General features: G+C 42.9%; 1 protein-coding gene across 1 annotated transcript; it reads left to right on the top strand.

The window, feature by feature from the left end:
* The first annotated feature begins 57 nt into the window (after positions 1 to 57).
* DHTKD1 (dehydrogenase E1 and transketolase domain containing 1) lies at positions 58 to 20,709 on the top strand. Its single transcript, XM_055808243.1, has 17 exons — positions 58 to 236; positions 1,952 to 2,107; positions 2,877 to 3,088; positions 4,913 to 5,107; positions 5,429 to 5,698; positions 8,736 to 8,907; positions 10,460 to 10,658; positions 11,545 to 11,857; positions 12,922 to 13,006; positions 13,660 to 13,799; positions 14,147 to 14,297; positions 15,518 to 15,624; positions 16,742 to 16,906; positions 17,295 to 17,377; positions 18,962 to 19,131; positions 19,611 to 19,696; positions 20,173 to 20,709. Exons 1-17 carry the CDS (start codon positions 86 to 88, stop codon positions 20,272 to 20,274), a joined length of 2,757 nt encoding a protein of 918 aa, XP_055664218.1. The 5' UTR covers positions 58 to 85; the 3' UTR covers positions 20,275 to 20,709.
* The last annotated feature ends 4,827 nt before the right edge of the window (positions 20,710 to 25,536 follow it).

Genomic DNA, 25,536 nt, shown 5'->3' with positions numbered 1-25,536 from the left:
GCGCGGGGCGAGAAGCGGCGGCTCCGCCCGGCTGGGGGGCGGTGGTGGCGGCGGGGCCGGCGGTTGGCGGGCGGCAGCAGCAGCCATGGCGGCGGCGAGCTTTCGCTGTGCTCCGTGGCGGGGCGGCCTGCGGCGCTGGTACCGCACCGAGCGGGGCGTCTACGGCTACAAGCCGCGGCAGGCGGTGAGCGGGCGAGTGGCGGAGCGGCGCGGCGCCGGGGCGAGCGGCAAAGCAGGTCGGGCATCGGGCACCTCTCCGCTGCTCGCCGGAGCCGCGCCGGGCTGAGCGGAGGGCGGCGGGGGCTGCCGGAGGGTCTGCGCGTCCCGCCGCGGCTCGGGGGGCGGCTGGGGTCCCGCCGCGGCGGCCGCAGCCCCGCGCTCGCCTGAGGGAAGGCGACGGCCCTGCGAGCGCTGCGGGGCCCAAAGTCCGAGGGCGCCAAGCGCCGGTCGCAGGCGCTTCGTATTCGGTTGCTTGTGCCTGAACGAGCGCCGTGCGGGGCCGGCGGGGGCCGTGCGGGGCCGGCGGGGACCGTGCGGCAGCGCTGCTCCTCGCCGCGCCGTTTGCTTTGGCTGCCGGGGAGCCACCGGCCCATCCCCGAGGGCTGCCGGCGCCGCCTCAGGCGTGTGCCCCGCTCGTAGGAGTGCCTGCGCCGGGCGCCTGCCGCTCTCCCTCGTTATGTTATGCTGCTTGAACTAGCCAAGTACAGGTAACGCACTCCTCTAGCAGTAACGGCGATGCTTGTAGCGCACTTACTTTTAGCGCGGAAAGGTAATTTCAAGCACAGAGCCCTCTGGGGCCCTCGGGAGACGCTGGTAGGATTTAAGCCCGTCGCAGAGGAGCCGGGAGCGCAGCCGGTCTTGTAGCTCCTGGACACCAAGTCCTATTACTAAGTAGCCTCCTTGTTAAGCTAGGAAAGGGTTAATATATTTTTACGTTACTTTTTTCAAACTGCTTTCTTGCTGAGAGTGCTGTAGGAGATGTTAGGGTCGTGTTCTGTTAGAGAAAGGGACCGGATTTGGATGTGCCAGCTGTGTGAACATAATAGCTGGAGCAGAGTGCCAGCAGTGGAAACACGCATGTCAGAGAAGTAACTGTGAAATGGGCTCCGAAATTGCATTGTTTTGTAAAAATCAGTCTTCAGACCTGAGTGGTGTCAGCATTGCCATCTTTATCAGGGTAACTCCCCCCACTCCCTCCTGCCTGGCCCCAATTGTTTATCCATTATAAACTGGTTCATATCATTACTTTGTAACAGATTCTGCTTGCAATATATTGTATTGTTTTACAGTTTTTCAACCTGGGCTGTGGCATGTGCTCAATGACAGCAATGTTGTGGGCATGACCTTTCAGCTGGTCAAGTTTTGTTTATGTTGATAATTTTTTTTACCTCAGTGCAAAATGCCTGCAACATCTGCTGAAAAACATTTTCACCTACTCGAATTTTTAGTGTCTGGCCTAGCTCAGCACATGCATGTGCTGCTGGCTAGTGGCTCCTGTGGATACACTACTGAGTTCTTTTTCAATTATACAACCTGAGTTGTTGTTAAGACCCTATCCTGCCATTCCAGCAAGGAACAGGGAAGCATAAGTGGTATGATCGAGTTGGCTGAGGAAATAAGACTTTGCACACTTGTAGTGTGCTGATCTTGAGTTGGACGTACGTGTTGTAAAGAGATTCAAAGCCAAGTGAAGTAGCTTTGCGTATGTTTACAAGAGCCTGTTGGGGGAAATCTGGAATGTACTTGCTTGAGAATTGGATGGGTGAGCAGATTTAGCAGTTTGATGATAGGAGCTGTTGTGGGGTGTTAAGGTGAAAACAACTGCTTAGAAAAACTGTCTTTACAGCCAGAATCTTGATTATCAGTGGACAGAATGCTCCTGTGTTGGTGCTATAAATGGATTAAATGTGAACACATGTGTGATGCTGTTCTACTTTCTTTTTGATTTTAGTTGACCATGCTCTTGCTCGTTTAATAACTGCATATGCTGAACATGGCCACAAAGCAGCCAAAATAAACCCATTGTTTGCTGGCCAAGCTGTTATGAACATTGTACCTGAAATCCAAGAGTTGGCGGAAGTTCTTCAAGGGCCTCTCATTACTACAGGTAAGTTTGCAGCCTTATCACAGCAAATTCTCTTCACGGGTGATTTACTGAGAGGCTGTGGCCTCTGCAGATGAGCTAAATATTGAGTGCTGGTTAAATCAGTAATGAACTGTTGGATGGGAAATTGTTAACTTCAGCCTACTTACATGTTTGTTGCAGAAATAATCATGTGATGAGGAGCTACCTTGTAGCATCTTTGGAAATCATGAAAATTTTTACTTGTTACAGCTACTGAGATTGTACATTCATTTCCTGTGTTGCTGTAACATTCTGTGATTTACCATAATACTTAACATGGTAGTGAAGCTGTCGGAGCATTGGGGCAGAAGTCAAGACTTGTCTTTTCTTGGATCAATTAGACTCTTGCTGTGACCTTGAACAAAGGAGGCTCTTCATGCTTTATGTTCTTTGTCTGCAAAACAAGTGCTTAATTATTTGTGATGCAGCTGGGATCAGAGCTCATCTCTCTGAGCCGCAAGATACCAAGTGCTATACTGAGTCACAAAACTAGTGACTTTGTGTCATTCACAGTAAACCCTTTCCAAAGGGCATTTTGAGCACCTTACAAATAAGGAAGAGACCCTTGTATTAATTACATTGAAGTGCACTTATAAAATAATTTCTTGACTTTTGTTTTTAAATGGAGGAAAGGAACACAAGACGTTAATTTGTATGCTCAAAATGTCAATGTAATTGCAAGGCAACAGTTTAGGTCTTAGTGCTTCTCCCTCCTTCCCCAAAGTGGCTAACAACATTTATTTCCCACCAGGGCTTCTGAACATGGGAAAAGAAGAGGCTTCCTTAGAGGATGTGTTGGCTTACCTTAACCATATATACTGCGGGCATATTTCCATAGAAACAAGCCAGCTTTCAACTTTGGAGGAGAGAGAATGGTTTGCTAAAAGGTTTGAAGAGCTAAAACAAGAAGCATTCACACCTGAAGAGAAAAAGCACTTGTGCAAACTGATGTTGGAGTCTCAGGTATCTTGTTCATTATTAGTGGATTTTAATAGAATTCTGGAGTCTGTTGTGAACCCTTTACTGCTCCAGACATTACTCATGCAGATAAAGAACAATCGCTCTCCTGAAAGGCTTTTACAGGGTGTAAGAGGAAGAAGTACAAGGTTTTGCCTGAAAAAGTGCAATATACAAATGCAGGAATCTCATTAGAGGTTGTTGCTGAGTTTACTTAGCAGCCATCATCGAAACAAATAGCAATACCTTTTGGTTTGTGTTGATTATTTTGGAAATTATTTCTAGGAAAATATTTCCGGGCAGTTCCAAACTCAAAAGGCTTTTAGAATTAATTAGAACATACACGGTGTGTAATGTATATTCTTGTAACCTATATTCTTTATCATTCAGAGACACAAACAATGACCCTACAAACCCATGAGTAATCAGTCTTTAAAAGTGAGGTTCTCTTAGGCTAATGATCTGACAGCTTATGTTAAATGTTAGTGATGTGAATGCAAGGTTGGGCAGAGCTCTGTGAAATTGTGTGTTCTGGTGTAGCTGTTCTGCGTTTTCCTTCATCCTCATGCTGATCTGTTTACTAGCTTTTTAAGTATGAGGTCTCTCAAGGTTTTGGGAGAGCAAAGAGTCCAACCAGAGAGTTGGACTGAGGTGTTAGCCATATAGCACTGGTACATTTGTTGCTTTTCAGCAAAGGAACCTTTGTTTCATGCATCCTGTACAGAAATGGAAGATTTATGTACTTGCAAAATGTATAGCAAAAATTTATTGCAGTAATTCTGTACTGTGAAAAATCTGCTTTTTTTTTCTCCCCCCTTTTTTCTCCACGTTATCGAGAAGGATGGAAAGGTAGAAGAGCAGGTTCCACAAAAATGTCTGTTTCCAGTTTTCAAGTGAAAGGAGTGTTAAATGTGATATTTACCAATGACTAAACAGAAGTGTATGGCACATTTTGTGTTTTTCTTGCCTGTTTGGCAGTTAGAGGAATTTGACAGTGACACAGGAGGTTGAAACTGAGACCCTGATGTACCCTATCTTGATTTCAGTATGACCAGAAATATGCTTGTATGAGTGTAGAATTTAACCCTGACAGGAAAAACTGCTTCTAGGTGTGGCTAGTTTTGTATACATTATTCCTTAGAACTAAATGTTGCTTAACTAGAAGGAGTTCAGCAGTTGGCTCGGATCTTTGGCTGTGGCTCAGTCTTCCCTTCTCAGTTACAGACTTGATTTATTTTCAGTCTTCATTTGCAAAACACTACAGACACTTCCAGTGCTTCCAAAACTTTGTCATTTAGGAGAGCTGTCTAGGAGTAGATGAATGGAATGAAGTGAGAAGAAAATGAAGTAAATACAGATGTGTGTATTTTCCTTTTCTCAAGCATTCTTCTACCTATGCACTAAGGACTGTGTCCAATAGTAATCAAAATTAAACAGTGTGCTTCTCTAGCACTTTGCATCTCAGAATAGTTAAGGTTTATACTGTAAAAAAGCACCATTCCTTAATTTCCACCTAAAATAGCTAAATGATCAAGGAATTTGTAAATTGCTGTGGTATTGTTTCTTTGTGCACCTCCTTCCATGTTGGATGGAGAGAGTTTGGTCCTCAATTCAACATTTTTCTGCTTAAGAGGAGATAACAGCTGATTTATTGTAGTCATCATAGCTTCTGGTCTTAGTTTGTGTGGGTGGAGAATGAGCTGAGAAATTTAAGGAGTATGCTTAGGTTCCTATGTCTTAAAGGTACAAACATAAATTATATTTCAATTTTACAAACAGAAGACTGCTGCTTAAAATAGCTCAATACTGAAGTTCTCCTGGTTTTAATAGGAGTTTGACCACTTCTTAGCCACAAAGTTTGCCACAGTGAAGCGGTATGGTGGTGAAGGAGCAGAGAGTATGATGGGTTTCTTCCATGAGTTGTTCAAGATGTGCGCGTACAGCGGTGTGACAGATATCATTCTTGGAATGCCTCATCGTGGAAGACTTAATCTTCTCACAGGTTTACTTCAGCTTCCACCTGAGGTGAGTGATTTATATTCTGATTGGCAGTTGCTCTATGCCTGGTTTATTTGCACTAAAGTAAAATCGCAGAAGTTTGTCATGCTGCAAATGCTGGAGCAATAAAAAAAGTTACCTGTGTGAGTGTTTTCCCCTCCTGTCAGCACTTCAGCCAAATACCCACAGGAGACTGTTAAAAGAACTCTTAATGAAGGGGTTTATGTGCTGTTATCAGAAGCATCCTTGCAATTTCAGGACTAAGAGAGCATACAGTTATGTAAATATTTTCCTTTCGTTGTGTCAATGAATCGGAAAGGAAGTTTAACCATATTTATTTCCATGCAGCTCATGTTCCGTAAGATGCGTGGTTTGAGTGAGTTTCCAGAGAATTCAGCAGCCATTGGAGATGTTCTCTCCCACCTGACATCTTCTGTAGATCTCGACTTCGGTTCCCACAGGCCTGTACATGTCACCTTGCTACCTAACCCCTCACACTTAGAAGCGATCAATCCAGTGGCCGTGGGCAAGACACGAGGAAGGCAACAGACTCTGCTCGATGGAGATTATTCCCCAGAGAGCTCGGCACAGCCTGGAGACAAAGTTATTTGCCTGCAGGTATTTTGTTCACAATTTGTAACTAGTCTTTATAAGGCTTCCTGGACTAGCATGTGAACAGAAGTAGCGTGTATAGAAATATCAAATGAAACCTGAATTAATGTAGAATATCCAGAACTGGGATCCTCTTTATGGAGAAAGAGGGCAAGGAAGATTTCCAGGTGACATATTGGCATTTAAACAATTCCACTTCTAAGATTTCTGAAGGACTGATTCTGATACCTTCCTTTTATTTTAATAGTACTCTGCATTGAGTGCCATGTATGCCTTTCCTCACAGACAACTTTTGCATTTAGGTCACCACTGTTAGTCTTCTTTAAATTTAAATGGGTTTGGAGAAGAGCTGTCAACAAGGTTGCAAAATTATACAGGAGGATGTAGAATTTTGTCATTTTATCATGGTACTGTTGAAGAGTCTTCTGGAATTGATTTTTACTCCTTGAACTGTCTTTTATAGCTGTGGAGGCAGTTCTAAATAGTTCCTTCATAAATTTTCTTTTCTTGTATTATATTCAACTTAGAAATATGAGTGAGTTGAGCTGGCAGTAAAAACAAGTTGAGGCAGAACTGTTCTCCTGTGAAGTATAATAAACGTGGAGGAAGTTACAGGTGGAAGTGCAAATGTATTTCAGTTAAATAAATCTTTTGCTTCCTTCTGGAAGGATGTGGATACTGAGAAAAAGCAGAAAGGAGAATATGAAATACTGAGAGAACTGGAGGCACCTTGGGGTTCTTACTGGTCGTATTTTCTTTTACAAAAAAAAAAAAAGTCTTTGGGGCATGTGAGTACTGGGAGAAAAGTTTGTTGCCTGATGCATCTTCTCCTCATCTTCCAGTGCAGTTATGTCAGTTAGTTTGATAAGATATTATTGTTTATTAGATTCTGTCGATCTTGTAATGTTAGATCTTCACCATGTAGTAATGAGACTACCACTCTTTAAACAAAGATTCTTCAGAATAAATGGACCTTCCCTATGCAAGAAAAATGTTTTATTTTTGGAAGGGGTAAGTGGTAAGGAGGGTTGCATAGTAGAGAAGAACAACATTGAGCTAGCCGCCTCTTTGTTATCAGTACTTGTGATTGTGTTTTTAAGAGGTCCAAGAATTACATTTAAAAAAAAAAAAAAGCAGCAAATTTTTCCAGTTGTGATAGTTAACTGCTCTCATTCAGCTAGTTTGGAAGCAGGCAGCTCCTCTTTCAGAATCTTGGTTTGGAGATTTCTCTTTGGGCTTTCTGTTTTCATTGCTGCTTTCTCTCCAGAAATATGCGTGGAAACTCTGAATTGAGGTTTACTCTGGCATTTGTTCTTTTATTCCACCAGCCTAAGTGCCAGAGCTTGAGGGTAGAAAGAGTAAAGATGAGCTAAGGTGCCAGTGTCAGTGGTGAGCGTTGTTGTCCAAGGTGTGAAGATCTTATTTTCTAGAACTTTATGGGGCCTGGAGTATATGAAAACTACGCGGCTTTGCATGGTTAACTACCATGGACACTTCTGCAATGTTTAATTGCCTACCTCCGCTGAAAAGCAGCTTATTTTTCACCTTCTCACATATCTTAACTCCACTTTGTGGAGTTCAGGCAGTTACTGGTGTTTATGATTTGAACTGAAATCTAAGAATAAGGTCTCTCTGAAATAAATTTCACATTTGATGTTCCACTGTCAGGGTCACTGTTTGAATTAAACTTGATAGTGACCTTGCTTTTATCTTCTTGGGTAATGCTGCCCAGAAAAAAATATGTGCTAGCAAAAATTGTTTCCAGCTTTCAGCTAGAAGGAGTTGTGCCTGCACCACAGGAATTGAATCCTCTGGGATTTGAGTTGCATATGATGAGTTTTGTGTAGCTGGATAGTCACAATGTCTGTAGGCTTTAATGCTTTGGGATGTACTGAAGGCCATAAAGTTCTTTAAGATACTCTAGGGTCTTCACTCAAATGGTATCACTGAGATACATAGCCTTCTTAGGCAGCAGAAGAAACCAGAAGGGAAAAGTGAAAACACAACACTTCAGGAACAAGTGTAGCGTGGTAAGAGAGTGGAGATGCTGTGTTGTTTCTGTTGCAGTAGTTAACTTTGTTTTTCTGTGGTGCCTTTTAAAAAAAGTCTCTGTATTAGAGCTGCATAAAACCCAGTGCTGCCATTTCGCTGGGTAATTGCCCCTCTATTCTCTTCCAGGTGTCCTTGCACCTCCAAAAGTCTCTTAAGGCTTGAAAACACTATCCCATAACTAGAAAATAGAACTGTCATCTGCTTTCAGTAAGAAATCACATCAGTCTGCATAGTGGCTTTGATCTGCAAAGCATCAAGTCTGCATTTTGAGGAAGCTGTGATCGTATTGATCAATGGAGAACTACCTCTAGTTTCAAACCACTGAAATGCCAGATGATGCTCATTCTAGTATCTCTCGCCTTTTGGAAACCTGGGTTGGGAATTACAGTAGTCTCCCCTCCCCTTCGAAACTTTTGCTTTTTGCTTGCAACATTTATTTACAATTTTGAAATGTAATCAAGAACTTCCTACTGAAAGCTTTTAGTTGCTTTGGAATGCTTCCATTAGTTCCTTTTCTACTTTTTTTTTTTTCTCCTGTTGTGTCTGTTCTTGTCTCTACTTGGTAAGGTGGGAGTAGGTATAAGTTCCAGTTCACTGTCATTTAACTCTCAGCAAAGCATGTAGCGAATGCCATGGTGACTGGCTTCCTTTTGTTCAAGGACTTGCTACTGACTGCTGCAGTTTTCTATAGTCCTGATGCTTGTGGTCACTTGCACACTGGTGAGTCAATTTAAAGAGATTACAGGTCAGTTTCAGGTAGTATTACATCAGGCAGTCATGTACGGATGTTGGCTGCTATGACCTTGTGTTAGTGATAAGACTGTATAAATCACGAAGGCAGTCTGAAAGGGGTTAAGAAGTGGATTCTACTGAAAATGTGTCTGTTCTACCTACTCAGTTTAAAATGTCTTGCTTAATGAGTTATAGTTTTGATTTTGCTCTTCCTCCATTGCTTTCTAACGAGACTTTTCAATCTTCTTCCCTAATATAGGTTCATGGAGATGCTGCTTTCTCTGGGCAGGGGATTGTTCCTGAAACACTGACCCTCTCTAATCTACCACATTTCAGAGTTGGTGGAAGCATCCATTTGATTGTTAATAACCAGCTGGGCTACACCACTCCTCCAGAGCGAGGAAGATCATCTCTGTATTGTAGTGATATTGGTATGTACAGTTGAATCAGAAGGAAGATTGCCTGTTCTGTTGGACAGTTTTTTTTACTCCAGTGTGAATATACGCTCTGCTATGGGCTTTTTATAGCAAGTGCCTATCAGCTCCAGGGAGTTAGATTAATATATCTCCATTTTCATGATAAAGTAGAAATTAAAATTATCTCCTACTAGCAAAAATTCAAGATGCTAAAAATATGTCCCCCTCATCTGCTTTTTGGCAAAGACTAAATATTAAGGGAAATCTTGTCACATTTTTACAGGGTGTTATAAAATATTTGCAAAATTACTGTGAAGTCTTTATATATAACTCATTTTTGCCATGTCATTGACAGCTTTTAAAAATGTATTGTGACGGAGTGTATAATAGATGTATTTTAAATGTATCTTGTTAAATTTAATCAAAATCATTCTAGTGTGTTTCATGACCAAGATTTATAAGTCAGTTATTCCTGCGTTTTTCTGTGATGTTTGTTGTCAGGTGAGCTTGTTGAGCCTTCAATTGAAAGACGAGGCTCACTGCATTTCTAAGCTTAAAGTAGAAGTCTTTTGTTTTGAATTGGTCTTTCTTAGTGATAAACAGATGTATTATGATCAGCAGGATCAGAGACGTAGTAGTTAGTTCCTTTGTGTATGTCTCTTGTAATTAAAAATACACTGGTATAAAAATACATCAAGTGTTTGTCTTACGGTTTCATCAAACTGTGAACAGGTAAATTCACTAAATCTGATAAGATAGATAGTATATGTTATGACTACGTTTTCCCTGGGCTGCTTTTGTGTTGTGAGGTTGGGTATTTTATGTTGTTTCTTTTTCTTCCTCCTTCCTTAGTTTTCTTTTCTTCTTACCTGGTCAGTGAGGAGGGGAGTGTTACCTATTTAAGGTTCGGGATTTTGCTAGGGAGGGAAACTTGATGTGGGTCAGGAATGGCTGAAGGTTCTTAATTTCCCAGAATTTGGGCAGATGAAGTATAAGAGGAGCACTTTGTTGCTGTGAAGATTTGCAGCCAAATTGTCACACAGGAGAGGGTGTCAAGATGTTTGACTTTTGCAGCATTTTCTGTAACGAGAGACTTCCCTGCCTGGAGGACGAGTGAATAGAACAACTGCTCACAAGGGAAAAGATTGTTTCTGGCCTGGATGAATTCATAGTAGTGATAGCTTAGGATAAGAAGGAAACAAAAATCATGTTTTCTTTGAAAGAGAAGCAATCAAATAGTTCTCTCCCATTCCCCATAGACTTCCATGGAGATTAATAAGATGCAGGAACTGTGTATAAATACAAAGTCCTTTGGGAATTTAGTGCTGGTAAAGAACTTGTGCTCAAAGTGTCACAAATACAACAGGTTGGGCTAATTGCACTTTCTCTCGGGGAAGACGACTACTCCTTACCCCAGCTCTCATCACAAAGAGCATCTTCTGTAGATTTGTTTTGTTAAATACACTTCACATGAATTGTCTGTGGCTTTCAGCAGAATAGGTGTGTGTCTGCTTTCTTTGGAAGGCGTTGGGTGTGATTGCTGTTGCTGTTTTGAATTCCTGGGCAGGTAAAATCGTTGGATGTGCAGTTATCCATGTGAATGGGGATGATCCTGAAGAAGTTGTGCGTGCCACACGACTGGCTGTCGAGTACCAACGCCAGTTTCGCAGGGACGTGATAGTAGACTTGCTGTGCTACAGGCAGTGGGGCCACAATGAACTTGATGAGCCATTCTTCACCAACCCCAGCATGTACAAAATCATCAGGTAAGGGTAACACCACCTGATGGGGGAACCCAGAATGTCTACACCAACTCGGTATTGCCTGCTAGCATAGTAGAATTATCTGTATAATGATCCTCTGCTATACCGACAAGTCTTTATTAGTGTAGCTACACTGTCAGCAGCCCTTGACTAAGGTGTGAGTCTGACAGTGTTAATGAAGGTAACCACTAGAATTGGTTCTTGAACATGCGGCTTGATGCTTCTTGGAGAACAATCTTGCGCGTAGCCCTTGGATTTCAAATTCATGATTGCTAGTAATCAGAAGGCAAAGTTGTCTTCTGTGTGTCAGAGGGCAGCATAGATAATGTGGGAGAATAAGCAGGAAGCCAGTAGGGTGGTTGTCTCTTCTTTGCCCGGTCCTTCTGGTTCCAAATGGGGGCTCATCTTTATAAGCATTTAAATGTATTCAGATTCCATCTTTATCCCCAAAGAAAAATACACATAAAAATGTACTAGCCAATGAATTCTTGTATTTTAGGTGGAACATTTATGGAATGGATGGCTTGATTCTCAGCTAATACTGAAATCTGTAAATTTGTTCTCAGCTAATACTGTAAATTTGTTTGAATATGCATGATAGCACAGACTCAGCCTAACTGGGAGGGGTTTTTTTACTTGCTTTTACCTGTAACTGCCAATTATAGGCACTTTTTAAAAAAACGAAGGACTGTAAAGCACATATCCAAAAGAATTGTTATATTTCTGGAAATGCCAGAAAAGCAAACTTGATGCAAATGAGCGTAACGCACCAGGACGTCGTTTATTTTAGTTTTCCATGGTACCTGATGGTACTAAGGTGGTATTTCCTTGTTCTGCAGTGACACTTTTCAGGCTTAATATCTATGGGGTTTGATTCCCTCCCTGACAGATCCCGTAAGAGTATCCCAGATACGTATGCAGAGCACCTAATAGCTGCTGGACTCATGACTGAGGTTGAAGTATCTGAGATAAAGACAACATACTATTCTAAACTGAATGATCATCTTGCCAACATGACTTTGTATAGTCCACCTCCTACCAACCTGCAGGCTCACTGGAAAGGCTTTGTTGAGCCTTCAGCTAAAATCACCACTTGGGACACGGGTATGCCTATACCACTTCTGCAGTTTATTGGAGTCAAGTCTGTAGAGGTGCCTGAAGAACTCCAGATGCACAGCCATCTTCTGAAGACCTATGCACAGGTCAGTAGAGCATAGTGATGCTTCTAGTCTCATGGATCAAAGATGTGACCTGTTACAGGGAAAACTAAAGACAGCAAGGCTGCCAGTTAGAGAACAGCATAGTATTATCTAGGAAAAAACAAGCTCGTGCTCTTTTTTGAGCCTGAGATCGTAATTTTTCCTCCAGTTTTGAAGAAAGGCATGTCATCTTCCCCAAATCTGACCATATACTTAATTTTGTTACTTCAACAATATTTCCTTGCAATGAAGAAAAAAGCTTATAGAAAATAGTTGTTTATTCTTAGAAATAATACAAACTATTATGATAAATTACTATCATTTATATACTTTATGATTTTAATGAATACTTTGAGAGAATGAATCGGGAGCTTGTAATAGTGTGTGCACTTTCCAAAGCTGGCAGTGAATGTTAATGTTTTATATGTATAAACATAAGCATATGCATGTGGCCAAGTTTATCAGTCAGTTTTTGATAGCTTGTAAGTTTGTGTGCAATAGTTGGATTAGTTTGGGTTTGTGAATGTTTCCCTTTGATGAATTATGACCACATGTGAGTGTCTGGTTGGCAGCCATAGAGAGGCCATGAGCTGAATATTTCAGAAGACTGGTGTTCTTGTCTTCCCAGCCCAAGGCAAGAACACCACACCTGGGTAAGATCATTTGTCTGCAGTTCTGCAGGCCAGAACAGGGGAGAGTTCTGGTGACTGAAATACTTAAGCCTGGTATCTTCCGTCACTGCTAACCAGACAAACCAAAAGTTTGTCAAGAGTATGCTCTGTGCTGTGCTAAGATTTTTAATATTTTCAGACTTAAGATCTAATTTGTCAGATCACAGTTCGTTGACTGGTAGGTAAACATGTGGGTAATCCGTGGTTCTGTGGTTCTCAGGGAAACCTTCTTCAGGATGTGCTGAAGTAAGACTGTGTGTATTCCAAACCAACCTAAGCTGGTGGCAGGAATATAGCATTTCTCTCTATAATGGTGGAGGTTTTTTCCTCCAGCTTCTCATACTGCTGAAAAAGATGGAAAAAGACAAAATGATAACTTTTCCTTGTTTATTTTAGTCAAGAGTTCAAAAAATGGAGGAAGGAAAAAAGCTGGACTGGGCAACAGCTGAAACTTTAGCATTTGGTTCTCTGCTGAGCCAAGGTAAGAGGCAACTAGAGAGCAGACAAAATATTTTGGCTTTGATGTCAAGGAAGTATAACCTTAGAATTCTTTGGTGTTTCTAAGTCTGAAGATTGATACGATGTATAAATTTGACAATTTGCATTTGCATGGTACTACAAGAAGGTAGATATGAATCTTGTGTGTCGCTGATATTTATAGATCAAGTACTAAATGTCTTCAAAGAATTGTTGCTCCCTCCCACTCCCAAAAAACATTTGTGCGTGGAGCTAAGGACATGAACAGTGCAGCTGACATCAGCGGGGCCTCCCAAATCCTTGTAGAGTGTGTTTCATGATACTATTTCTTTCTCCTCCTCTCTAGCCTGAACTTATATCTCCATTTACATATGATACAGAATGCACTTTTTTTTGCAGTTTGCTTCAGTAAATTGAAGCATAAAGTAATTCTTGGCAGCAGAGAGGAGAAAAGAGAAATGTCTGAGCATCTCTGTGCTTGTGAGTTGGAACTGCTGGTGGTTAAGAATTCCATCTCAGATTTGATGTTGCTGGTAAGGGAAAATCCAAGAAGAGGCATAACAAGAGAAATAGTATTTTAAAGTAGCGTGGTGTTGTCCTGCATGTTTTCTTTTTACATGACTTGCTAATCCACTGTTTTGTTTATTGCTTGGCAAGGGTTTAATATCCGATTAAGTGGACAAGATGTTGGCAGAGGAACCTTTAGCCAACGACATGCAATGTTGGTTTGCCAAGAGACAGATGATACCTACATTCCTCTGAATCATATGTCCCCAGACCAGAAAGGTTTCTTAGAGGTAGGTCCTGCGGTCCACAAGACAACCTTCATGAAGTTGTGCTGAAACAGAATGCATATTTTAAAGCTGCTGAGGCATATGTATGTAGCCTGTATATTCTGGCAAATGTCAGATACAGAGACATAAAAATTAACAAATTTAACAAGGGGTTTTGCTTTTCCCTGAGAGATAAGATTCTTTTCCCCCCGCTGTTTTCATTCAAAAGCAAAAAAAACAGGTGACCATCGACTGCCTTTAGGAGTGCATGTCCTCAGTGTGCCTAGCACTGATGTGCCTGGTTCCAAAGGTTTTTAACCCTGGGTCATCTTCTTCCTCACCCACCCCTCCCAACAATTTCCTTTTGTTAGGTGAGTAACAGTCCCTTGTCTGAAGAAGCTGTGCTTGGTTTTGAATATGGAATGAGTATTGAGAGCCCTAAGTTACTGCCAATATGGGAAGCTCAATTTGGAGACTTCTTTAATGGAGCCCAGATAATATTTGACACTTTCATCTCTGGAGGTGAGTGTACAAGGAACTAATATATTTAGAAATCAATCATTTATACTAAACACTAGAAAATCCTTCATCTTTAAAGTAAAAGGGCAATGTGCTGAGAAAACAATTCTATTTTCTTAAGAAGTCTTGTGAGCTTGCCTATGTGGTCCTGACTTCTGTGCAGCTTTTCCCTGAAGACAAGACATCTAAAATGAAAGACACCCCACCCTTGGCAGAAGACAGTAATTCCAAAAGACAGTTCGTTATATCAATAGTGTTTCTTCCTGGCCCCCTCCCCAGTTTATTTTACTGTGTGTATACGTAGTTGATAGCTTTTTAGGCTGTACCTTTTCTTTTTGAGGCGTCTGAAAAAGTCCTGAAGCAATACAAAAGGAAAATAGTGATTTAAAACAGACAAATAACCCCACAACAAGGCTTGACAACTACCCTCTAAGTTTCACTCTAGCATACTTTCTGAGTGCTCAGATAAAAGACCTCTCTGAGCTGGAACATGCTTGAAAAAATGCTGGGATGGATTTCTGGAGTGAAATTCACTATATGTAAACATCCAGTGTTTTGGCATCTAGCCTCTCTTAGGTCTCAGCACTCCCTCTGTAATCATAGATGAAATTCAGAGGCCCTCTTAACCCACCTGTCTTCAACATGCATTTGAGGCTGGGATGAACACCTTCTGGATTTGACTGTAATCCCTTTAAATAGTGCAGGAGGTTTGACAGAGCCCAGGGGAAGCAGCCTGTGGCTAGCAGTGCTGTGCTAGCTAGGCCTAGCTCACAGTATGCTGCCTGGGTCACACCTGCAGAGAACTAAATGACAAGGTATGCAGGAAATACACAGTGAATTATGGTTAGGGGTTTTCTTACTGGAGAGTTAGAGGACACCTCAAAGTCAGGAAGGCAATTCCATTAAAAGGATTCTTGCTGTGGTGATGTTTTAGACTACATTTTAAAATCTTCACCTTATCACGTGTTCCACATGGACACTTAAGTCTTCTGGAAGCCCAAAGTTACATTGATAATTTCAGAAACTTCAGATCATCTTATGTGTGCAGTTTCACTGTTGTGAATCTCATGGCAAAATGTCAGCAGCATGTTTCAGGCTTGTATACAATGATGTGGAAATTAGCTATTTTATTTTCCCGAGTGTTTGTACGAAGTAGTAAGTGTTTTGTGGCTTTATGTTCTGTGGAAATATTTCTTTCCTTCCTCCTCATTGTGTGTTTTTAGGTGAGGCTAAATGGCTTCTGCAGAGTGGGATAGTAATTCTTCTTCCCCACGGCTATGATGGTGCAGGCCCTGAGCACTCGTCCTGCCGAATGGAACGGTTCTTACAGGTACCCAGCCACACCTTTCAGACTCACAGATCTCCCATCGCAACACTGGTGGTCAGTGCTCTGGGAGTCTTGCTGCAAAGTGCCCCATTGCTGGTGTTCCTGCTAGTGACAGCAGAAGCTGGAGGCATGCCAAGATCATACCACCATGATGAGATAACAACAGGCTGGGCTGAAAGTGGAGAAAGAAACCATACTGTGATTAGAAGGTGTAGGTCTGGAAGTGGTGAGGAAGCAGTTCTGGTTTAAATGCTGCCACAACAGCTTTGATGCAAGACTGTGATTGAACCTTGTAATAAGTGCTTGCTGTTACTGTTGCATCTCTGTTACCTGCCCAAGTAGGTGTGTGATAACCTGGAATTTCCTAACATGAGATTTGCGTAGTGCTTGCAGGGGCCCTGTGCCTACTGCACACAGCCCTAGTGGGACATGCTTCAGTACTGCCTGCTGTCTTTTTTTTGGATTGCTGCTCCTCAGCCGTGGCACTGCGCCACAGAACAAGTCCAGTAGCAAGAGGAACTGCTGAATTGCAAATAGCAGACCTCTAATGAGCACTTTGTATAGAAAGTATTTTGGGGGTTTGCATCAGAAACAGGCAGCCACCCTCTTGAGCAAACCACTCGCAGATCTGTCCACTAGCCACAGATCGTACAAACAAAATACTGGACACTATTAAATACCAGTTACTAACTATGTGGCACATTTAAAAAAAAAAACAAACACCCAAAACAACCCAAACAATGACTGTTATGCCCCTGTGACTCCAGTAAGTAAATGAAAGCCTTTTCATCTGAGTAATGAGGCTTAAGGAGGTGTTTACAGTGTATTTGGAGGCATGCTGCCACTCTGGTGAAGTCATGACCTCTCTGCTGTTATAAAAACTGTCATGCCCTGGTTTCACTTTGCTAGAAGGGGGCAGTTCAGATACAATCCTACCAGTTCAATGCTAAAGCCATTTCTTCTCTGACATTGTTCTTCCCTTGCAGTCAATGTCTGAATTGGGTTATTTGCTTTTCTGTTCTTACACTAGTCAGTGTCCCATGTGTGTCTAGATTCTCTCTTGCATAGTTGGTTTACTGCTGGCTTCTTGACAAGGTATTACTGTGTTCCCCTTATACAGATGTGTGACAGCTCAGAAGAGGGAGTTGATGGGGACCAGGTCAACATGTCAGTTGTGCATCCCACTACCCCAGCACAGTATTTCCATTTACTCCGGCGGCAAATGGTCCGAAACTTCAGGAAACCTCTCATTGTTGCTTCTCCCAAAGTGTTACTCAGGCTCCCTGTAAGCTGAAAACTTTATCTTCCTGTTTCTTTTCTTACCCCTCCTCTTCTTCTCTTCTGTGTTCTCTTCCCCTTTCTCTTTGTTCTTCCTCTGTTCTCTGTCTCTGTTTTGGGGTCAAATTGATGAAGTTTTCTCTGTTTGGAGCTGGATAGGTTGAGAATTAAAGCTGGGTGGAGGCGAGCTAGAAGTAGGGTTGATTCTAGGTCTGGTGGTGTTATTGGGAATCTTATCCCACTTTTTGTCGGTGGGAGTGGGAATGGGAATAGGAGGGAGAGGAAAGCCTGTATCTTTTGTGCTTATCAAAACCCTGCCTGGATATCTTCTCCCAAACTCTGGCCTCAGGGAAAATGCAGCAAGATTTGGTAACTTCCAACTCTCCCCCGTGTAGGCTGCTGTATCAAGTTTTGAAGAAATGGGCCCAAGGACAACATTCAAGCCTGTCATTGGTGACCACTCAGTAGATCCTAAAAGGTAGCTCTACTTTCTTAGAGGAAAGGCTCAGGAAGGATGTCCTGTCCCTTTCTCCTACCTAACAGCTTGAGCTTGAGGTGGTGTGAAAGAGGTGACTTTGGGGGGGAAAATGTGTTTTATGGTGGGTGACTTAGTTTACTTGTTTCTCTCCTTTTCTTCTGCTTACTTTTTGGGAGTTACCATATCTGCATAATAGTAAAGTGTTCAGGCTTTCAGCCTTTGCCCTACAGGGAGGCTGTGATTACAGTTAGTCAGACAGGTGCTGTTCTGTGCCGGGCCCATTAGCTAACAGTCACTGGGAGCAGCCATTATGTGAGTCATAGAATCATAGATTTGTTTAGGTTGGAAAAGACCTTTAAGATCATCAGATCCAACCATTAACCCATCACTGCCAAGCCCACCGTTAAACCATGTCCCTTAGCACTGCATCTACACGTCTTTTAAACACCTCTAGGGATGGAGACGCCACCCCCACCAGGCAGCCTGTTCTAATGCTTGACAGCCCTTTTGGTGAAGGAATTTCCCCTCATGCCCAATCTAAACCTCCCCTGTGCAACGTGAGGCTGTTTCCTCTTGTCCTGTTGCTTGTTACTTGGGAAAAGAGACCGACCCCCACGTTGCTACAGCCTCCTTTCAGGCAGCTGTAGGGAGCGATCAGGTGCCCTCTGAGCCCCCCCTCTCCTGGCTAAACACCCACAGTTCCCTCAGCCACTCCTCGCTCCTTGTAGGACTTTTGCTCCAGCCCCTTCCCCAGCCCTGCTGCCTGTCTTCAGATGTGCTCCAGCCCACTCAGTGTCTGTCTTAGTGAGTGGCCCAGAAGAGATGCAGAATTTTTGTTCTGGTGTTGGAACACTTGAGCTGATGAAGTTATGGCAATAATAAATTGTGTGGGTATATTTTCCTCCCTTTATGTATCATAGTGAATCCTCTTCACAATGTGCAATTCTAGGCTTCATTTTTTGCCTTCCTAAGCTTCTTATCTGGTCCTTGTCCCAGTAGTACCCGAGTCTGACAGCGTTGCTGATGTTTGCATCCTCACCCACACTCAAAGGCTGGAAGTATCTTAGCATCTTGGGTTTTTTTTTTAAGTGGGATGGTGAGGCACAAAGGGTGAGGTTAGGGAGCTGAGACCTCTCAGATTGCTGGAGGGTATTCTTTATCTCCGGCAGTCAGTTCCTGGCAGTCAGTTCCTCATTGGTGTGGGAGAGGATTGTTGTCTGGAAGTGCTTCTCTCTCTCTCTTGTTTATTCTCTACGGAGAGCACATAGATGACTAGCTTTGACTAGTTGTTTAATTTTTAGATATTTAAAGTTAAGCAAGATGAATCCCACTGTAAGGTAGCTTTCCCAGGATTACTGAAGAAACCAGACCTCTGGGCTGTGGTATACAGTGCCCAAAGGTTAGTTTGCCACCTGTTGGAGGTGAGTGGGAGAGAAAACAAAGAAGAGAAAAGATGTTCTAGGCTAGCAGTTTAGCTTCATAAACTTGTCTTCAAAGTTTGGCTGTTAGCTGAAAGTGTGAAACTGTCCTGCATAGAGTTTCTGTAACACACTAAACTTTGAAAAAATTCTTACTTTTCTTCAGTGTTACCCAGGTGGTGCTCTGTTCTGGTAAGCATTACTATGCTTTGGTGAAGCAAAGAGAGACACTAGGAGAGAAACAGCACAACACAGCTATTCTGAGACTTGAAGAACTGTGTCCTTTCCCCCTGGAAGCTCTACAGCAAGAGCTGAGCAAATACAGCCATGCAAAAGGTCAGCCAGATTTTTACCTTTGTGTTTCTACACTTTTTGAAGTACTGAACTAAATCTGTTGCCTGTCTTTTAGGATGAAGAGTTCTAGTGGCTTTTTGCTCTTTGTTCTTCCTCCAGCACATCTAGTGTTTCTGGGGTGGAATAATACAAATTTTTACCACTTGTGCTAAAAGAACTTGTCTCTCTGCTATTGATAGTTTCCATAAAGCACTACTAAAAATTACAGTGAACCTTTAAGTAGCTTTTGAAAATGGCAGTAGACAAGCAGAATATACTCACAGTATACCCTAATAGTGGATATACTTCTGGTTTGACTTCAGCAAGCTGTGACCTGCAAGGGAATTCAATCTGGCAAGCCTTCATTTCAAAGATAGTGCCAAGACAAAAAAGGTAGAGGTGCTACAAAGAAAAAACTGTTTTTCTTGGGCTGCTGAGAAGATAAATATATGCATTTTAATGTACCCTTGTCCTTCCTTTAGTCTTCATCTGGAGTCAGGAAGAACCACAGAACATGGGTCCATGGTCCTTTGTGTCACCACGGTTTGAAAAGCAGCTGGGGGTTAAGGTAAGATGGTCCCCATGGTGTTTTAGTCTTTAAAATGAAGTTTGAAGTTCTCCTTGAATGCAGAATTCTTTGGTGCTTACCCAAAAAAACTAATCCTGATGCCTAAACCAAGTAAGTGTTCTAATTTAAGCTACTTATGCTCTTTATAGCACCATTTAGCAGTAATGAGCAGGACTGGAGCTTTCTTCTACCCTGTGTTTAGTTAAGGTAGACAGGATGAGGAAAGATCCCAGGTAGGAAACAACATACTTGAAGTGAGCAGGAGGAGAATCCAAAGCTGCTGTTTGCTCTGGCAGATCGTGCACTATAATGTTCCTGGAGCCACGGTCTCTGGGAGATGGAGGATAACTTCCTGCATTACTTCAGCTGGGACTGACCAGTATGTGACAGTAGATACCCCCATGGCATCAGGGGACCTCAAGATGCAAACCTATGCTGTTGCTTCATTAATCATTTCCTCCTGACTCAAATTTCAGCTCCGTCTTGTGAGCAGACCTCCTTTACCAGCCCCAGCAGTTGGCATTGGAACCCTACACCACCAGCAGCAGGAAGAAATTCTTACCAACACATTTATCTAAATTTTCAACACATGGACTACTCCTGCTGTCAGTCAGGTTTGGTGCTTCCTGCTGTGAAGAACAACAAAAGCCAGACCCCTAAGACTAATTTCTCCAAAATCGAAAAAAAGAATGGAACAAGTTCCGTAATGATGAAGCAGTTTTTTCATGAAGGGGAATACTTAAAGATGAGAGGTGATGCCCTTTACTCTAGATACTTCTCTTGCAGTATTTTCTAAAAAACATCTTTTTAAAGTTAAAACCCCCTAAATAAATGCAGTCCAGGGGGCAGATCTGTGAGTTGACTATAAAATACTTTGTATCACATTGCTTATCTGCACTTGAAAGTTCCCTGAGATGGCGCATATGTGGAAACAGTTTCAGTTTCCATGGAAGTGTTGGTGCTCTTTGGTTGAATAAATGCTTCCCCATGCCTGGGAATGAGCCGTTTCTATAGCTGAGTGTCATGGATTTTCTCATTTCTTTTGCTATGGGCCAGGAGTTAAATCTGTTGCAGCTGTTGGTGCTCTTCTGAATGCATGAGTTGTTAAAGCAGGATTCCTGGGGGGAACCTTGCAGGATGGCTCCTGAAGGCTTCAGGCACCACTGTTTTTCTTGCCTGGAGAAGCAGTGCTTTCATAGGAGCTTGCAGGGTGGAAGGCACGCTGCAGACATTGTGCTGTATTTTAAAATCATGTTTTTTGGAGACCAAACCGGTTTCTGGAGGTTAGCTGAAGAGTGAAGACCTCCTACGTGGAAAATTCTCCTTAGTGTCCTTCTGGTTTGTTGGTTGTGTGTTTTTTGTTTTTGCTTAACCCCAAGATTGTACTGTTAAATTGGTTTAGTATTCCGTGTTGAGAAGGAATGTGTAATTTCTCACCAGTAAAGCCAAAGGGAAGTGCATTTAAGAAACCAGCTCTTTCCCAGTCCCAGGCTGCTTTGGTGGTTATCAGTTCTCGTGACTGGCCTGTTTTCAAGGGCTTACTTCTGCTTGGTTTCTTCCTTCAGTGGTCCTTGGGTTCCACACAAAGTCTTGCTCATGCTGGAAGAAGGCTGAAGTTGTGACCAAGTAAGAGCAACAGAAAAGAGTCCAAAGCTGTGGCAGGCTAAACAGAGAAGCGCAGTGAGGCGGCCTGCAAAGAGTTTGAGGGACAGCTTGCTGAAAGGTGTGAGTGAGGCCTCTTTCGAGTACACCAGAAGCTGGAAGGCTGAGAGGTGGGAGAATTAGGAGGTTGAAGTGACTTACCAAAAAAACTGCTATAGCAAAAAAAAGCCCAAACATCACTACTTTTTTTGGTTGGTGGTTGTTTTTTTTTGTTGGGGGAGATCCTCATGGCCTGTTAGGAGGTTCGTGAGCGAAAACTCTTCTTTGCAGTGTAGGTATTGCAGACTTTGTATTGAAAAGATGTGTCAGTAAAATGGGGTTATAGAAAGCAGCAAATGACAAAACAGGAAGGTAACCAGCCAGGTTTTCTGAAGGAGCTCAAACAGATGCAGGTATTCAAGCCATTTGAAGAAGGTCCCAAGATGCACCTTTGCTCCAGCAATGACACAAGCTGAGCAGGAGAGGACAGTCAGCTTTAGCTGTCACAAGCAAGGAGTGACCACGGGTCTTCCCCTTCTCACAGCTTCTGCTGATGGCCCTGAGAGGGCTTCTCCTGAATCCTATCTTACTGCACCAAGAACAATTCTTCCCTCTACAGCATGTGGGAGCTCTGCATCCCTTTAGAGGACTAGTGTGTCAGCTAGAGCTCCACAAGGGATCTGTTAGGGCTTCCAGAAGGCTCTTGCCCTTCTGCTTGTCTTAACTTTTTCAACTGAATGTGTTTGGAAGAAATGTGAAAAAAGCCCTTTGCCCTCCACTCCCACCTGCTGAGACATTTCTATAGCCACATGCTCTGTATCTCAGCAGTCAGCATCCAGTTCCTGGCTGGAAAGCCCTGGCACTTCCTGAGGGAAGGTTTCAGCACAGCTGTCATCTGGGGAAAGGAAAGAAATAGGTCTTTATTGGGAAGCAAAAGATAAATGACGAAACATGAAGTTAAGCAGGAGAATAATGAAGCCAGATGGCAGAGGGAGGCAAAAGCTGCCCAGGCAGATTCCAGTGTTGATGGCCCTCCTGCTGCCCCATGGAAGCTCTCCCATCCCCACAGGCTTTTTCCCAGCATTTTTTCTTTTCCAGTCTAGTTGTCAGTGTGAAGTTGGCACCTCCCTACTCCTCTCAAAGTTACCTGGGGGAGCATGGAGCGTGCTTGAATAAACAAAACCCACCACAAGCCAAAAAGCTTTTTGAAAAGAATCAAGTGGGGTTTAAGCAAATCCAGCACTTCTAGATGGAAAGTCACGGTAGGTGAGGAAGAGCAGATCACAGGCAGGGTGAGATTCATCTAGGGAAATGGCTCCCCAAAGTGTTTCTGAAGCCTACTTCGGTATTTTATCATAATTAATTCACACATTAATTCGTTAACTTTATATGACCCAGAAATAACCTCTGTAATCTCTGTTCTGTAGTCCGTTTACATGACTGACTGCTGTAGCACATCCATCACAGTGACATGAAATCACATTTCTTCCACTTTGCTCTAGCAAACTTTACAACTTCTCAACAGCTTTACCTGCTCAAGACACGTGCTGGTTTAAGCTTCCACTCTGAGATTTCTAAGGATTCCTGCCATGGTCCCTGGACAGTAGGCTCTTGCAGGTTAAGTCGCCTTTGCTGAGAATGGCTGAAGCTCTGCCTGTCCTTCTGTTTTAACCATGAATCTTGTCTAGTACAGCAGCTGCTCTCTCACAGGGATATGGTTACATTTTGTTTGGATATAATACATAATAATATGTATACTTCAGTTTGCTGGACACTTTGCCCAAACAGGCACTTTGTGTTGCACTTGATACTTACTTGTACAGTTTGTCTCCTGATGCTCTGCTCACAAAAAACCTCTACATTGATAACTAGAAAAAGGAGGCTAAAGACTAACAGTGCTTTGGCTGCAGCTGTAGCTCGGGAAGTTGTAGAGCTCAGTCACCAGCCTTGACTCCAAGCTGACGATTACATAAACTCATGGGTTTTTTTTCACTATGACAATACACCCAAGGGAAGAACAGACTTAGTATTTTTGAGTTTCATGTTGCCTAAACCTGACCTTTAACGCACTGCTCGCACACGGGCTGTGCAGGTTTGATTATCTAACCAAGCAACACGCTTGAGTGTTCAGAGCCTGGTTTATCCTCCTGGTGGGATGGGAGAGACGGCTATTTCTGTACCGCTGCTTGGCTGAATGTCCCCAGCCCAGTGTTGCTGTGTTATGGAGCCCCCAGGGATGCTGCAGTAAGGAAGGGAGAGCTTCAGTACAGCTTTCCTTGCTATTGCTGATGCAGATTGCCTGCAGAACATGCTCTTCTGTGATGGCTAACAGCTACCAGGAGCAAGACAAAGCACTTGCTGATTTAGGGGTTAACACTATTTCTCCCACCAATTTTGGACATCCATGAAACTGTTTTCCATCTGTATGCTATGCTCTGCTCTACATGTAGACTTGGCTGTCCCTGTGTAAGTGCTGGGTTGCTTTTGCAAAAAAAAACATTTTGGAAAAGAGAAGCAGAAATTGCAAAAGGCCCAGATGAGAGTGCTGCTTGACAATGGGAGCGAGTTTCCTGTGTGTGCAGGAAACTTCTTCCGGAAAGTGCCAGATGAAATGATATACAAGTTGGGTGAGTGGGTAACAGAGCAGGTCCCAATCCTTGGACAGGAGAGCTTTGTGGGTCATTAACAAAACCAAGGTGAAGCTTTACGTGCTGTTAGATAGCAAGAAAATAGAAAGAGAGGAAATGTTAAAACACTTGAGTGTCATGGTGTGTTCAGGAATTTCAGAGATGTGCAACACTAGAAAACAAAAAGTGAAGACATTGAAGGAATGAGATGTTGGGTAGTTCATTGAAGACAGCAGTAACTCTTAGTGACAGGAAGAAAACATATCAGGAAAACAATTTAAAACAATTGTTTAGTAACAGTGATGTTATTTTAGTTTCAAAAAAAATAACATTTAGCCTGAATTATGAAGGCACAAAGTTTTGAACACAAGGGTATTGATTTCAAACAAGCAAAGAAAACAATACAGCATTTTGATTTTCGACTTATTTTTTTACTGCCATCACTGGGAACCCATTTGTGAGTCACATAGTAGCATTTTTTCAGCATGCCTGAAGTGGTGCATCTATGTTAGTATGGACTGAAGAAACCTTCTGGATGTTTAATCAGTCACCAAAACGTGGACCAGCAACTATAAATAGGAGCTGTGAGCACATGAGCTTAAAGAACTTTTAAGATAAATACAGCTAAAAATCCAAACAAAGGGTAATTGCAAGAAACTTCCTCAATCTCAGCTATTAACCCAGCTATTACTTGGAGATTACGATCTACAAGTAAGATGCTAGGTCCATTAATCAGGCCATTTGTCAGACTAATCAGGAACTATAAGTGAAAGTAATTGCTACAGGGTAGCTCATTAATATTTGTAAAATTCTTGATTATATAAATTGGAAGAAAAAGCCTTTATCGGCCCTTTCAGAAAAGGGAGGCTAGTGAACAAAATTCTTTACAGATACTGTAGCAAGGTCTTGGTTAAGAGGATTTCTTCTCAGGGACTGCAAAGCAAAACCTTACGTATAGATTCAAGTACTCCTTTCACATGTCTCATGTTCTTTCTTGGTAGCTTAGCGTAAAACTAGGCTAGATGAGTTGCTCAGAAGAAAATATTATTTTAATTTATTGTATCTAAATCCTGCAATGAATTCTGTTAACTCTAGACCGTCGCCTATTGTAACTGAGAGCTCGGAAGAAGGTTATGATACCCGTTTTGGTGCTACCCGTTCCCAAGTCTGTCTCCATTGTCAGGTTCACTTCACCCACAGAGCTGTGCTTTTACCAAATTACCAGTGAAATTACCACGTAGAGCCATCAACGCGGCTGGATTAGGGTACGCACCGGTACCAAACCGTTAAATCTGTGCTTCTCACGTCGATGGTTACCGTATCGATGCCATGAGGAAAACCTCTTTAATCCCCCTGAGGACTCAGGCAGGAGCCTGGCTGCGGTGTAGGGCGAGGAGGAGGCGGCGTGCCCGCACCCCCGCCCGCTCGCTGGCAGCCCGCAGCGAACCGCGGGGCGCCTGCAGCCGGGCCGAGGCGGTGCCGCGGCGGGAACGGCCCCCCGGCGGCGCGCGGGGCGCGCTGGGAGCGCGGCCGCCCGCGGGTCCTTCGCCGCGGTGGCTGGCCGCCCGCCGC

The sequence above is a fragment of the Falco peregrinus genome, chromosome 6, assembly GCF_023634155.1.
Source record: "Falco peregrinus isolate bFalPer1 chromosome 6, bFalPer1.pri, whole genome shotgun sequence".
Taxonomy (NCBI): Eukaryota; Metazoa; Chordata; class Aves; order Falconiformes; family Falconidae; genus Falco; species Falco peregrinus.
The sequence above is the reverse complement of the archived record's forward strand: the minus strand, read 5'-3'. Positions and strand labels throughout refer to the sequence as shown.

What these genes read in the sequence shown, in the direction of transcription:
- DHTKD1 (XM_055808243.1), top strand. Translation starts at nt 86, where the DNA reads ATGGCGGCGGCGAGCTTTCGCTGTGCTCCGTGGCGGGGCGGCCTGCGG. An exon ending in ACAAAGTTATTTGCCTGCAG is followed by an intron (nt 5,699 to 8,735) that starts GTATTTTGTTCA and finishes TCCCTAATATAG; the next exon opens with GTTCATGGAGATGCTGCTTT. An exon ending in GAATGGAACGGTTCTTACAG is followed by an intron (nt 15,625 to 16,741) that starts GTACCCAGCCAC and finishes CCCCTTATACAG; the next exon opens with ATGTGTGACAGCTCAGAAGA.